A 14,756-nucleotide genomic window follows, 5' to 3' on the forward strand; every position below is an offset into this window, starting at 1 on the left:
ATTCATAGGGTAAAGAGATCAGAGTTTCCAGGGTTTCTGGAGTTTCCAGGGGTGAGAGCCAGGTGTGGATGACTGAGTAGGTAATCCTGTGTTGTAATATAATGTAGCATAATTATTCCTGGAAGAATATTTATTCAAAGTTTTATTTTTACATTACATTTTTTTTGTAAGCCACTTACTGTATATGAAATAATGTTTTATCTTAGATACACATAACATGCATGGGTTTTTGAAAAATTCTCTAGGAAAGTTCTGTCTTAATAATCAACCTGTATCTGAATATTTTACTACTTGGTATGTAAAAATTCAGTTTTCTAGTTGTTAGTTGCAGACATGTCATTGCAAAGGCTTACTGTCATGCATTGAAAGGGTAGATAGATGATTTTAATTTGGAATTATTGTAGCAGTGTCAGTGTTGTCTCCCTCCAGATCAAAACCTTTTAATCTTATTTTTAGATACCATTCTTTGATGATGTAGGAGCAATGACGCTTCAGTATTTTGATTCATTATTTCAAAGAGATAACCTGCAGAAATCACAGTTTTTTAAAGGACTACCAAAAGTTCTGCCAAAACTACCTAAGGTATGTCTGAATGATGTTGTGTAACAGCAAGCTTGAAAATATATGAATGTCTGTTAGCATTTTGACTCTTGGAATGCTGGACTTTCTGTAGCATTGTACCATAATAGACTGCTGTGAGACTGTCAGAATAGAGTGGAAGGAAATAAAGGGAGATTAGAACATGCTTATTCTGGAAATATTCCTTAGCAATCAATAATACTTTAAATGGAAAATGGCAAATAAGCCAAATACAGAACCATCATTTGCGTGTCCTGTTGTAGTTTATCCCAGTTTGAAAGGGAGTTGTCTTCTCTCCACTTAAAGGCTTTCCCTGTTTCCAGATGCCATCGTAGCTCTCTGAAGCCAATTTGCCACCTTCCTATAAGATTGCTTCAAGTTTTTTCATAGCACGGCAGTACTTTAATGCTGAATGATGCAAAGCTTCCTTCCCTCAGTAGACGAAGTGCTTTCTTGTGCTGGCAGTGCTCAGAAATCTCAAAGGCAAATGCCTGTCATTACTTATTTCTCCTGTGCAGTGTTAAGCAATATGTATAGACTGGCTCCCTTTCCTTTTGTGGTACACCTTAGTTTATATAAGCCTTAATTCATATGTGATAGAAAAGTAGAATTAGTTCAGTACATAATGGAATGACTGAGCTTCTCAACCAGTGCATTAAAAGTCTATATTTTTAATTCTGTTTTGCCCTACACAGTGCAACATTAAGACTCCATAGTTAATACTCTACTCTTTTTAATTTAGTAGTTTTTTCATTTGATCAGAAATGGTTGCTGCTTTGAATTTGGAAATACCCGGCATGTATTTTACCTAATTTTAGACTGGTTGACCAAATCATCATTAGGGAATTCTTTTTATTGTTTTTCTGTCTTGAAAGTATATTTTGTGAGGGAAGTGACTGTGCCCTTGAACCGTATATTTCTGTTATTGATGTCAAAAGCATTTAAGGATGTCTTAATGCTACAGTAGACATCCACAGTTTTAATATCTATTTCATCAGCAGAATCCTATATAGGGAATGTATCTGGAGTTTTATAGGAAGTTCTAGTGGGATTATCTGTTTGTTCAGTGAATGATGGGATACATAAGCAAAAAAATTACTAATTCGGAGGATTTAAAGGGTATTTTTTAGGGTTTTGTTAGGATATTTTTAAAGAAAGCATATGGGGTATTCATAACTCATGTGGCTCAAAGTCCTGTTTTCTGTGCAGTTAATTGCTTTTTGTTGATCTTCACAGTTGTTAGTTTTGAGTGCAAACAGAGAAAGTTAAGCAGAGTAGCACAGTGTAAATTAACTATAGTGTGCTGTGCAAATAAGAGATCAAAACTGAAAATTATCTGTCTACTTTTGTGTTAGTATCAGGCTAATAGAAAAGCTGCTGAACTTGCTCAATGATAACTTACTGCAGTGCAGTATGTGATTCATACTTGGGTCTTTTTTTCTTTTAGCGTGTTGTAATTCAGCGAATTTTGCCTTGTTTGACTTCTGAATTTGTGAATCCGGATATGGTACCCTTTGTCTTGCCTAATGTTCTCCTAATTGCTGAGGAGTGCACCAAAGAAGAATATATCAAGCTCATTCTACCCGATCTTGGTCCTGTTTTTAAGCAGCAAGAACCAATCCAGGTATGTTAATATTATTTATATTATAATTTTTATATTTGGTTTTGTTTTCCCTGAAAAAACGACTGGTTATTCTATTTCCCTTTTCCAGTTTCACACACATTGCCCAGTCTGCTCTGTAGTTGTCCAGGCAGTCAGTCTTGATTCAAAATAGATTTTTCTAGGAAATTCTCAAATCCGCTACCTCTGCTTGTTTAGATGGGTTCTGAGGGTATATTGCATTTATATATGAGATGAGATTTGCAAAAAAGGGTTAATTTACTACTTGGTTTTGGTTGATTGTAGAAGATATATTTGTAAGCATTTTAACACATATCTGGGCAATCTGAGCAGGGTTGTACAGTACAATGTTTGCATGTATTGTACCAGTAGATGAACCTGGGGTTTTTTTAGTTGGGTTTTTTCTTGTATTGAGTTTGCTGACATTGGGATCACGGGGTGGAAAAATTGTGGCTTTGACGCTCTCTAAGAAGTGCTACTTATTCATATTAAGAGTAGTATTTGTTTGAAGACTGCAAAAATTTGTGAAATTAATTTCATTTCTATTTGACAAATGTAATGTGTAAGTAAAATATGCTGTTTTCCCTGCTGTTTAAATGTATAAATGTATTAATACATAGTCATTACTGTAAAGGAGCAAAAATTTGCATCCTTTTGTCATCACCGTGATGATTCCTGAGAAATCTGTCGCAAAGTAGGGCATTGTGCCTCCACAGATGAGAGACAGGTATGCATTCCTTGTAGCTCACTCCAGTGTGCCATTATTTTTCTGCAGAGCACTGAGAGGGCAAGGTAAACATAGCAGACCTTTTATTTCTGGGTTTCAAAAAAACTGGACCAAAGGACCGTCATTGTAGTGTGGAGGTGGGGAAGGAGATAGCTGTCTGAGAATACCTCAGGAAATTTCAACTACTTAATGCTGTTTATACTTGGTACACTGAAGCTTTATGTTAGTTTTTTTGTCTTGAAAAAATGCCGTGTTTAACCAACCAAAAGCCAGTGAACATCTCATTTGTGCCGTGTCATCCTGAAAGGTAACTCTGTGTTCTGTTGCCTTCAGCATTAGATTTGTGACACAATCTTTGCTGCAAATAGTTTGTAGCAAAGTTACATCTGGAGCAGAATGGACGCAAAAGTTGGTTTGTATCTTGAGCGATGAAGGAAGCAAAATACAAACTTGGAGTCAGCTCATAAATACAGATCTTTGCAAAGTTTTTCTGTGACTATCTAGACACTGTTAAATTCTTACACTGGTGTTTTTAATGCAAAGGACTGCATGGCTTATTCAACTATTATTTCTATGGTCTTTTTAGTATTGCAAAGTTTAAATAATCTAGGTCATGTTTTTAAAGTTAATATATCAGGAATTCTGGAAAAAATTACAGAGGTTCAGAATGCCAGAGGATAGATTTCCAGGTGTGGCTGTCTTTGTGCAAGGCAGAAATGTCTAATTTCTGTGTGCTTGTAACTCCTGGAGAAGAACATTCAGGGTACATGCCAGTGTTTCTTCCAAACATTCTTTCAATATGTTACAGATTTGTATGAGGGGCCTGTTGCTTGACTTTAGTAGGATATTGAAATTAGGAAATGAATGCATCATAGGAAAGCTGCTCTAATTCAATGTGAAGAAATTTAGGGTTCACAGTGTCTTTTTGTAAGGGAATTCATAATGTGAAAATGGAATATTTAGATGAAGTTATTCTCTGGCTTAGTGTGGAGTAATGTGTGCTGTATGTTAACATCCTGGCTTACTCTGACATATCTTCCCAGACAAACCCTTAATTTGTCTCTGCAGGATTCCACAGACATAGGATCTGCTGTAAATTCTTTTTCTAACTCACTACACAGAAGTGTTCCCTGACAAGTACTGGGCCCTGCATTAATGAATAAAGCATTATTACTTAGAGTGCAACTGCTGTGTATTGCTTATTGAATGGTGTGTGTAAATCTGTGACTGTACCTTCTTAATTTTTACCTATTTAGATAAAAAAGTATCAGATAGGATCCTGGAAGCTTAAACATAGAAACTGTAATTCCACAATATTACATGGTTAGGGTGTTAGGGAAGAACAGGTGTTAAGAGAACATGTAAGTCTTAGAATCTCAAGTTTAGGACAAGGATTGTGTATTGAAGAAAGACATAAAATCTAGCTTTAAAACTGGTCTCATCCGTTTCACCCTGATTTTCCCAAATAATTGGGGTATTACATGAGAATCAATGTTCATGGAATGATTGAATGAATGAATGATTTTGTGTGTGTGTGCAGTTTGGGAAATTATAAATTTCCAGTAAGAAAACACATATTAGCTGCACTGTAAAAATCTATTTTTCTTCTCTGTAAAGAGAAGGGGGAATGAATAAAAGGGGAAAATCTGTAATGGGGTCTTGGTACATTTCTGTTTCTACACTTCAGTACTTCTGTTTATTTGACATAGAAGCACTGATTGCCATGTATTTTTAGACAAAAATGTAAGTCTTCCTATAAAATACTTGGCTTTTTGTTATAAATGTGATACTTTTAGACATAATTTATCCATCTACTTGAACCTATTTTCTGAAAGGAGTTCTGCTGTCAATGGATATTCTCACTGTCCCCTCTAGTACCTGTCTGAGTTGTAGTATGAATCTTCTGAGTTACATAACGCTCTGTATTTGAGACTGAGATGGCTGAGTGATTTAGAATAGTGTTTAACCTTTGGATGGCTGATCTTAAGCAAGATGGATCCCACTATGCATATGTGCTATTATTGTGGGGTTTTTTTAAGTTAATGTGATGGGAATATTTTGTTTTGAGATCATTATAATTTTATGATACACAGTTTCCATGTTAAATAGAATAAAGGCTTTTTTGTCCATCTAGTAGCCATAATATTGTTTTTATTATGTCCCTATTTTGATTTTAGATACAGGGAATACAGCTTATATGTGTGGAGTTGTGATCAAATGCTTTGAGGACAGAATCTGAGTTACAGTTTTTTGGAAGTTTAGCTTTTGTAACAGTGATGTGTGTATAAAGATTTTCTGTGGGTGTATATTAACAAAAAAACATACAGAGAAACAAGAGCTGTTTACAAGTTCTTGTAAGTAGAAACAAGAACTCCTACTGAGTCATTATGATTTGTTATTTCAGAAGAATCAGTCTAGAACATGCATATTTTGTTTGATTTGTATTTGCTGTTTTTAAAATGCAATAACATGTCAAAGTGTTTTTTGTCTTCCATGCCTTCAGGCAAGCAACATGGTAAGTGATCACATTTACTGAGTTATAAGAAAACTTCTGAAGTTTTTTGATATGATACAACACACTTCAAGTTGTAAATATATCCTTTGCAGTTAAAATTTTGGCTTCTGAATTGTCTTTCTCTGAATAGATATTGTTAATCTTCCTGCAAAAAATGGATTTGCTTCTAACCAAAACTCCACCAGATGAAATAAAGAACAGTGTTCTACCAATGGTTTATAGAGCCTTGGAAGCACCTTCGATTCAGATCCAGGTGTAGTAGTTGCAGCCTTTATTAAAACTTTCTTTTTCCTCTTTCAGCTGATATGCCAACTTTTTGTATAATCATGTGTTTGTTTACTTAAAAAAAAAAGTATATGCCTGAATGTTGAAAGAGATGAATGCTTTATTAAAGAACATTTGTTTTTGTTAAGGTAAAATTTAGTTTCCTTGTTTTCCAGGAAGGTAACCACTTGACTGTTGTTCTAATACTCTTATCTTAGATTCCTACAAGGCACCATAGCAGAAAGTAGGATATGCATTTATATTTCACTGCCTGTGCAGCAGAAACCATGCAGGCATGCATGCTTGTACCAGTCAGTGAGAGGTGGCTTATTCTGAGCTCCTGCTGGTGAGAACATCTGTGCTGACAGTTACCTCAGGAGACCTGATGTGCTGTAAAATCATATTAATATACATTGCAGTGACATTTTTATATATCCATTATTTTTTTTCTCCTCAGGCTTTCTCTACCTTTCTGAGGTTCTTCTGGGGATTTTTTTAATCATTCAACTGCAATTAACTTCCAGTTACCCAAAAACGTACAGGAGCGGGAAATAAAGAAACAAAATATTTCTCAAAGGCAGTTTTGGATAATCAGATGTGACTTTGCCTTTGCAAAGCCTTTGTAATATTAGGGACAAAGGTTTTTGTTTCTAAGTATCTGTCATGAGTTTCCTTCTGCATCAGTACTTTGGTTACTGAGGTGTTTGCTTACAACATACACTTAGTATTACTGTCTCTGTTTTTTTTTGAGATTGGTCTGAAATTATGTGTTTATTTTTTCTCTATTGCTAAAGTATGGTTAATTTTGACATTATATTTTATTATTCAGTCTATCATTGTACTGCAGTCTTACTGATAGTAGTCATTGAAATTTTCTTGATTTATGTAAGAGATTGATAGTTTGATGTAGTAAAAGCTGGGTTTTATATAAAGAGCCTTGTGAAAATGCAAGATATTCTTGCTGTTTAAATATTATAAATTTATGAATGCTCTTTTTTCTAAAATTCTTTTTTGAAGCTTCTGTATACATACCATGATGCTTTATTATTCTAGCTATTTTTAAGTGAGTCTGATAGATTAAGGGTAGCTTAGTTGAACATATTTCTTTAAATATTTCCTGAAGAAGAAAGCTTAAGACACTTCAAACTAACTGATATTGAGTTATATTAGTACTAATTTTATAATAAATATGCATGTTTCTTTTTAAACTTGTGTGGATATTTTTTTTTTAGGAGCTTTGCCTAAACATAATTCCCACGTTTGCCAATTTAATAGATTATCCATCAATGAAAAATTCATTAATTCCAAGAATTAAAAATGCATGTTTGCAAACTTCTTCTCTTGCTGTAAGTATCATAGTAACATTCTCTAGTGTTCAGAAAATGTTGTAACCTTTAATTACTTTGGGTTTACCATGTTGTATCTTTAAAGAAAAGCCAATCATTGTGTTCTGATTTCTTAGTGAAATTTTTTTTAAAAACTTTTGAAAAGTGCAGAAGCAGCATTTCTTTGCTCTAACAATTTTTAAAGTTGCTAACAACTTAGCATTTTTTAACTTGTCTTGAATTTTTCAGTACAAAGACTTTCTTATGAGTTTTGTAAATTTGTTTTGGTTTTTTTCTATAAATAAAGAGTTTGTTTAATTGTTATCGTACTTCACAGGTCCGGGTAAACTCACTAGTGTGTTTGGGCAAGATTTTGGAGTACTTGGATAAATGGTTTGTGCTTGATGATATTTTACCTTTTCTACAACAAATTCCATCAAAGGAACCTGCGGTGCTCATGGGAATTTTAGGTAACAAATACTTGCAACTTTCTCTTTTGTGCTTTGATATTGTTAATCCAAGAGCTTTTTGTGTTACCATTGAACATGTTTACATAGTGTATCCCTAAAATGGCTATCAAAAACTTTCTGATTCTTGAATATGTCCCTGTTCTGTTACCTTATTATGACATTTGAGCACTAGTACATACATTTTCAGTCCTTAGGGCCTGGTGCAGTTCTGAGTACTCGCTATAGTTCTTGGGCTGTGACACTTACATGGACTGGGTGCTCCACAGAGTCAGAGAGGCTGTTTTGTTCAGAAGAATATATGAGCTGTCATCTTTCAGATGCTGGAGCTTTTGAGATGTTGCAGTTGCCTTCTTTTACCACTCTTGCATGGCAGGTGCTGTAAATGATGGTGTACAAATCTGCCATTCTTTACAGCAGGTTTTGTTAGACTCATTTTGTTGGATATTTAGGCATGCAGTTGTGCCTGTGGGCAGAAATGAACACAGTCTGGGTGAGGTCTCCCAAAATGACTGACAAAGCCTAATGGTTTGGTACTTCTGGGAGGGGAGACCTCACTCCCACCTGAGCTTTCCTACTGCCACTTGGTGCTTGCCTGTTGCAGGGTGTGTGATTTTAGCAAATTGAATGGCCTTAAGGAGTCCAGATGACCAGAGCCACTGCCAAGGAAGAGTTGTGACTCCTTGGCCAAGTCTGGAAGACAATGACTATTTCTCCTCCTGACACCAAAGTGGTGTAGACCAATTGTAACAGCTGAGCTGCACTGCCAGTAACCCTCAATAAACACTGTACTAATATGTGATAGCAACATTATTTGCTCAAAAGCAGCAAGAAGGCATCTTGTCTGTACTGATCTAAAGCTGCCTGTTTCCCTTAACCCTTGCAGCTTTGACTTTTATTTGCTATCTAAGAATAAGGGACTCTTTTTGCTTTAGTTGTGTTAATTCTGAATTCTACTCAGATACAGTAAGTGAATCCTAGTTTGGAAATGATGGGCTGAAATCAGTTTTATATACTCAAGCTCTCTTTTCTTCCAGAATCATAATACCATCCTTTACCATCTTTGTCTTGGTGACAGCTCTCTTCGACTACCATAGAAAGTGAGGAAAGCTGCTGTGTATTTTATGCTAATATGTTCAGTTTTTGCCACCAGAATTTGGACTATTTCAGCAGAGTTACAGAAGAGAAACTCTGCAGAACGTTTGGGCTTAACACTGGGTCTTTCATGCCTGCCAGGGTTCTTTTTTCAGTGAATTTGAAAGAGATAAAGATTAAGCGTGAGTTCTGATACTATGTGTAACAGTCCAAACCTTCTAGTTAATAGTTTTTGTTAAAAAACCATCAGAGAGCAGGATGATAGTTAATCCTAGCTACTTGTAGTGAGCCAGGAGAGAACACATCCTTAGTTGATGCAACTTGATTTCTCAGGTGACAGTGTGTCAGTTTGTGACAAATCACTTGCACATTCAAAGATGTATATTCTCAGGTAATTTGCCAGAACAATACATTCACTAATACCAGGTTTCATAGCTGCAAAGTGTGACTTTGGACATCTTGTTCTGAACTGTAGCAAAGCCTCTTGCTATTTGTCATGGGTCGGTACTTAGCCTTTAATATTCTCTTGGTCATGTTTGTCCCTGCTCACACACAAGCACAGTGGTTGCTCAGAAGATCAATACATGAGTGTGCTACTTCGAGTTTGTTCACATTGTTTACTAAACTTAACAATTTCGCCTATTTTTGTCCTGTGTTAGGTATTTACAAATGTACATTTACGCACAAGAAGTTGGGAATTACCAAAGAACAGCTTGCAGGAAAAGTGTTGCCCCATCTGATTCCTCTTAGTATTGAGAACAATCTTAATCTCAATCAGGTAGGAACATGACTGTTTTGCACACTTTTCCTTGACAGTTATCAGAGAATGAATTTAAACTGTTGTCATAAAGAAACTCATACATTACTGCATGTCTGTGTCTATTGTAAAAATAAGCAATAGAAAGACCCTTCCCAATTTTACTGTATTTCCATGTTTGAAGCTTGTTATTTTTTAGTGTATTTAACTGATCTGGTGTAAAAGACCCAAAATTATTCAAAATTATTACTGTCACCTTCCAAATACCTGCAAAAGCAGTTAGCTACTAACATAATAAGCATTAAAATAAAATGCTATGATGCTATGAAATATTGGGAAAGGGAATAATAGGTTTGTTTGTTTGTTTGGATATGAATCTGGTAATACTCATCTGTGGAGGTTTTGTCTGCATTCGCCCATTTCAATTTTTTTTAGTGGCTTGTATTTTTCCCTGTTTCACTGTATGCACTCTGCTTGTAATTTGCTATCTACTGCACAAGAATGAAGGTGGAGTGTAAATTATTTTAAAGTCTGCACTTCCTCTTACGTTGTATATTGTAGGTTTATGAGGTATTACCTGCTAACTTACACCTATCTGATTCCATCACTGCAAAATCCAAACTTCTTATTTATTTCTTTTCCAGTTCAATTCTTTTATTTGTGTTATAAGAGATATGCTCAATAGATTGGAAGCAGAGCATAAAACGAAACTTGAGCAACTTCATGTCATGCAAGAGCAACAGAAGTAAGTGTTAATGTTTGTGTTGTAGAAGTAGTCATTTTTTGGCAAATGTTAGAGAACTCTAGCCATAGCAATAAAAAAATCAGGTAATTCTAAGTTCAGTAGTTGAGAATTATCTCAAATAAGTACAGTTGTCAGAAGATCTGCTTCTATGTGCTAAGCTGCTTTCCTGTAGTTGCTGAGAAATAAACCGTATCAGAGAAACGTATACAATTGCAGCCTTTTAGAAGGCTGTGATATTTTGAAGTATTTGGAGTTATTTTATGGAGCCTGATATGAAGTGAGATTTCTGAGACAAAATAATTTGGGATATCTGAAGTCTGGGTCACCCTGTTCAAAGGGAGAAATGAAGACCATGGGAAATTATTAAAAGATGTTACTATTTCTCAAAGGGACATTTGCCAGTCTGCTGAAGGCGCTATGGAGAAGTGGTTGCTCTCAATGCAATTTTTTGGTGTTATTTAAATGCAAAAGAATGATCTGCATTGTTAGATTAGTGTTGTAGATGTGATTGCAAATTTGTCTTGTTGTAATATACTCTGTACTATGTAGATCCTTGGACATAGCCAACCAAATGAGTGGGGCTGAAGAGGCGAGATCTAGTGGTACAGGCAATCAGGTAAGTAGCAATATATAACTTACACATAGAACATTGAAATTTACAATCACTTAGTTGATATTTACATAGCCTTAAATTACAAATATTACAAAGTATTTCAAATAACAAAAGTTTTTTTTCTTTGAACTTAAACAGATTGACAAAGTATTTAATAACGGAACTGACCTTCTAACTAGTGGATCTGATAGTAAAGAGAATGAGATGTCATCAATACAGAGAAAGGTGTGCTTTGTTTTATTTTGTAATGCTTTTTTTCCCATCTGTCTAATCCAAGGCTGATGGGGTTGCAGAAAAAGAGTGTGTGTATATAGGTACCATATTTAAAGCCTTAGTAGAAAAGCTAACTGCTTTATATAGTCACATGAGAAGGTCCGTGAAAAACGTTCAGATCATATCCTTCAATTTTGGTGTAAGCCTTTCCTTGAAAATATGTTTGTACAAAGTAGGCAGCAATTAGGATTATAAATTTGTGGTCATTTTCTTTCTCCTTAATTATAGATTTAAATGAAACTGAAACTTCACCACTGGATATAGGTAGGAAAAGCAAAATAGGGATGCTTATGATAAAATGACAGAGAAATGAAGATAAAATGTAGAATTTTAAGTAGTAGTAGAGACTAACTTTTACTGTACCTTTCAAAGTTAAGTGAAAACAGTCAATATGTGGTTAAATACAAGAAGTGAAGGAAAAACGTAGCAGAGCATCAAATATAAGCAGCAGTACAGTAAACATAAGCTTTAAGTATTGTAAAATTCTTTTTGTACTAATTATGGAAATGACTCCCCAGAATCTTTATGTTTTATCATTTCTCCTTCTAGTTATCTGAATCCTTGCATTAATTTTAGGCTAAGGGGGAATGATTTAATTATTTCATCCTTCATTATTAACAAAAGTGGAGGTTAAATCCTCAAAAGACTCTTGAGCAGTTTTAAAGTGAAATTCCTTTTTCAACTCCATGGTCAATTGCATTTCTAGATAAGTTAGTAACCATATAAAAACAAAAACTGTGAAGAACACTTTTTCTTATGCCCAGTATTAAGGAAACAAAGCTAAAGTGGTTTTGCTGATAGATTTCTTTTATTTGAGATCTGCTCAAATTTCTTACTGTGCTGCTCTTAATATTATATTTATTTGCTTTAAGTACTTTCTAGCAATATGGTAAATATTATAGTAGATTTCACTTATTGCCTTTCTCTTTTGTATAAATAATTGTAATGTTTACCACATATTATTAAAACAACAGTGCTCGTATGAAATAATAATATGAATGTCAGAATAACCATTTTGTGCAACTTACTACCAGTACTTTCCCTTTTAAAGGCCTCACTTACACTGGAAGAGAAGCAAAAGTTAGCTAAAGAACAAGAACAGGCGCAGAAGCTGAAAAGCCAGCAACCTCTTAAGCCCCAAACAACTACAGTAACACCTCCAGTGAAGCAGGTGAGAGAGAACAAACAACTGCACTGTTTCCATTGGAACTCTGATGCCTTTTCAAGAGCTCTATGCATTTAGCATTTTTTCCTCCTGTGAGTCACTTTTGTTTTCTCTGGTGGTACAACGGCACAGCTGAGAAAAGCTAAATTAAATTTTCATGTGCCTTCCATTTGCATCATTAGCAATATTCCAACTTTTTAAATTGCTGGAGTTTCCAAGGGTATCATTATTACCAGAAGGTCATGGTACTAGATAAGGTAAAAGGACATACTAAGAAAGGTTTTTCTCTGAAGAGTTTATTAAGGAAATATATATAGGATTTGGGGATAGGAGTGGAGCATTTAAGCAAACAGTCACACTAGTGCTTTGTGTGTAGTCTGAGATGTGAAATTAAAACTGCATAACAATTAGTACAAAGTACAAAGAACAAAAATAATTTCTCTTGTGTATTACTACATTTCATGCCCAGTTCCGTGCAGTGAATTCTAATTTCTGAAAAATTAATACCAGGTCTGCAGGGGTAATGATAAAATACTGTTGCCAGAGTATCTGTAAAGGAAAAACATTTAACTGCATTTTATATGTTCTGCAGACAAAAGACTTGACAGATACCTTGATAGATAACATGTCATCTTTGACCAGCCGTCCTATCAACCAAGCTCAAGTTGCATCTTCAAACACCTTCTCTTCCGTTCCTTCTGTGGGTGTTGGAATGGGATTTTCATCGCCCATTGACAACACAAAGAGAAATATGACAAATGGACTCAATACAAACATGGGGTTTCAGACTGCTGGATTCACCATGGGAGCAGGTCTTGCTACTCAGAATTTCTTCAGTGGTCCAAGTGCAACAGGAGCAACCAAGATGAGCATGGTACCACCTGCCAACATGCCAAATTACAATCCTATGAATGCTGCATCTGCAATCTCTCCACTGACACAACAAAACAGACCCCCAGATATGTCTGCTTTAGATAATCTTTTTGGTCCTCAAAAACCCAAAGTTAGCATGAAGCAGCTGGCTCAGCAGAAATCAAGCCAGTGGGTTAATCAGTTTGTGCCACCACCAGGGTCCCCAAATGCGAGCAATACAGCCTTGGCACCTCAGATGAACATGCTAGCACAGCCAGGCTTTGGGATACAGGGTAATCCTTTCTTTTCTCCTCAGAACTTTGCACAGCCAGCAAACACAATGACAAGCAGCAGCTCAGCTAGCAATGACTTAAAAGATCTTTTTGGGTAAAATGTTTTGTTTTCTTCCTTCAAAGATTGGTGAAATTTGGATCATGGGTAAGCTGATTAACATCTTGTTTTTATTAATAAAAGCATGACTTGGGGAAGCTTTCAACCCAGCAAAGACTTCTGGGCAGGAAAAAAGGCTGATGTTTCATTCACCTGGTACTGCAGTGGAATTGTGTAAGTCCAAAGTAATCTTACATGCTAAAGATTTCCTGTCTTTTTACCAACATGAGAGTGCTGAAGGTAGGATGCATATATTCATCTGAAAAAGAAGTATATTGAAATTATTCAGAGCTAAACCATTCAAGTCCAATGGAATTTCCTACACAATTTTGTTAAAGTTCAGCAAAAATGCTTAGGGGATAATGCTGCTGTTGGATGCAAACCTGGAGAATTACTCATGTTGCCTGAATTTGTCATAAGCTGTCATTTTGTCCTATGACAGTTTGCAAAAAGAAAATTCTTATGCTGGTCTAAAACTTTTGATAACCAAATTATACAGAGAGCACTCTAACGCATAACTATGGGTGAGACTAAGAAGGGAGTGTATTTTGACTTTCTTCTCTCATATAAGCTAATGTAATGAATGTGGTAGTAGACTGCAACAAGATTCATCAGGCATAAGAAGTTGTTCTAAACTTTGGTTCAAGTTTGGGACAGGGTAAGAACGCTGCTTCAGAGGTTGATCATGCTGGTTTACAATCTCTTGTAATCTAGATCCTTCTTACAAGCCCCATAGCAAAAGCAACATACCACTTAAGCAGGATTTTAAAATACATGTGGTGATTTCATCACATTTACTGTATTTTCCATTGTTTTGGCTAATATGATATTGCTTCTAACTGATGTGAAAAAACCTGTAGTTATGAAACCTCAAAAATGAATGTAAATGTAAAATTCACATGTTGACTGCCCCAACTGTGTAACTAACCACACATTACATAGTTACACAGAAACATCTTGAATTAATTAGTATTTTTAGCTCAATTGAGACGATGAAAAAGGATCACCTTATACAATTTGCACAGGGTTTTGTGAAAAACAGACTGCCATAAATTGCCTTTGCTAGAGTGAACTATTTCATTTTACTTTTGATTTAAATGAAGTCCTTATGAAGGATACATTGACATGAAGTGATTTCTCAAATATGGATTTGTAAGCTCTAGAGTTTATAATGCTAGATCCTTCTTACAAGCCCCATAGCAAAAGCAACATACCACTTAAGCAGGATTTTAAAATATATGTGGTGATTTCATCACATTTACTGTATTTTCCATTGTTTTGGCTAATATGATATTGCTTCTAACTGATGTGAAAAAACCTGTAGTTATGAAACCTCAAAAATGAATGTAAATGTAAAATTCACATGTT

The 14,756-nt window shown here is 35.2% G+C and overlaps 1 protein-coding gene across 2 annotated transcripts in view; it reads left to right on the plus strand.

Annotated features, from left to right (window-relative positions):
• The window catches only part of SCYL2 (SCY1 like pseudokinase 2), a 30,203-nt gene extending 15,666 nt beyond the window's left edge, over window positions 1-14,537 (plus strand). Inside the window, exons 8-18 of one of the 2 annotated variants that reach the window (XM_041409764.1) lie at window positions 457-582; window positions 2,027-2,203; window positions 5,573-5,695; window positions 6,939-7,052; window positions 7,369-7,501; window positions 9,253-9,371; window positions 9,995-10,095; window positions 10,645-10,711; window positions 10,847-10,933; window positions 12,033-12,152; window positions 12,739-14,537. In XM_041409764.1, coding sequence (XP_041265698.1) covers window positions 457-582; window positions 2,027-2,203; window positions 5,573-5,695; window positions 6,939-7,052; window positions 7,369-7,501; window positions 9,253-9,371; window positions 9,995-10,095; window positions 10,645-10,711; window positions 10,847-10,933; window positions 12,033-12,152; window positions 12,739-13,389 — 1,818 coding nt within the window. In that variant the 3' untranslated portion in view covers window positions 13,390-14,537. The remainder of the gene's footprint in view (window positions 1-456; window positions 583-2,026; window positions 2,204-5,572; window positions 5,696-6,938; window positions 7,053-7,368; window positions 7,502-9,252; window positions 9,372-9,994; window positions 10,096-10,644; window positions 10,712-10,846; window positions 10,934-12,032; window positions 12,153-12,738) is intronic. The other variant, XM_041409765.1, reaches the window with a different exon arrangement.
• The last annotated feature ends 219 nt before the right edge of the window (window positions 14,538-14,756 follow it).

The sequence above is a fragment of the Onychostruthus taczanowskii genome, unplaced genomic scaffold (assembly GCF_017590055.1).
Source record: "Onychostruthus taczanowskii isolate IOZ18803 unplaced genomic scaffold, ASM1759005v1 scaffold31, whole genome shotgun sequence".
In the NCBI taxonomy this organism is placed as follows: domain Eukaryota; kingdom Metazoa; phylum Chordata; class Aves; order Passeriformes; family Passeridae; genus Onychostruthus; species Onychostruthus taczanowskii.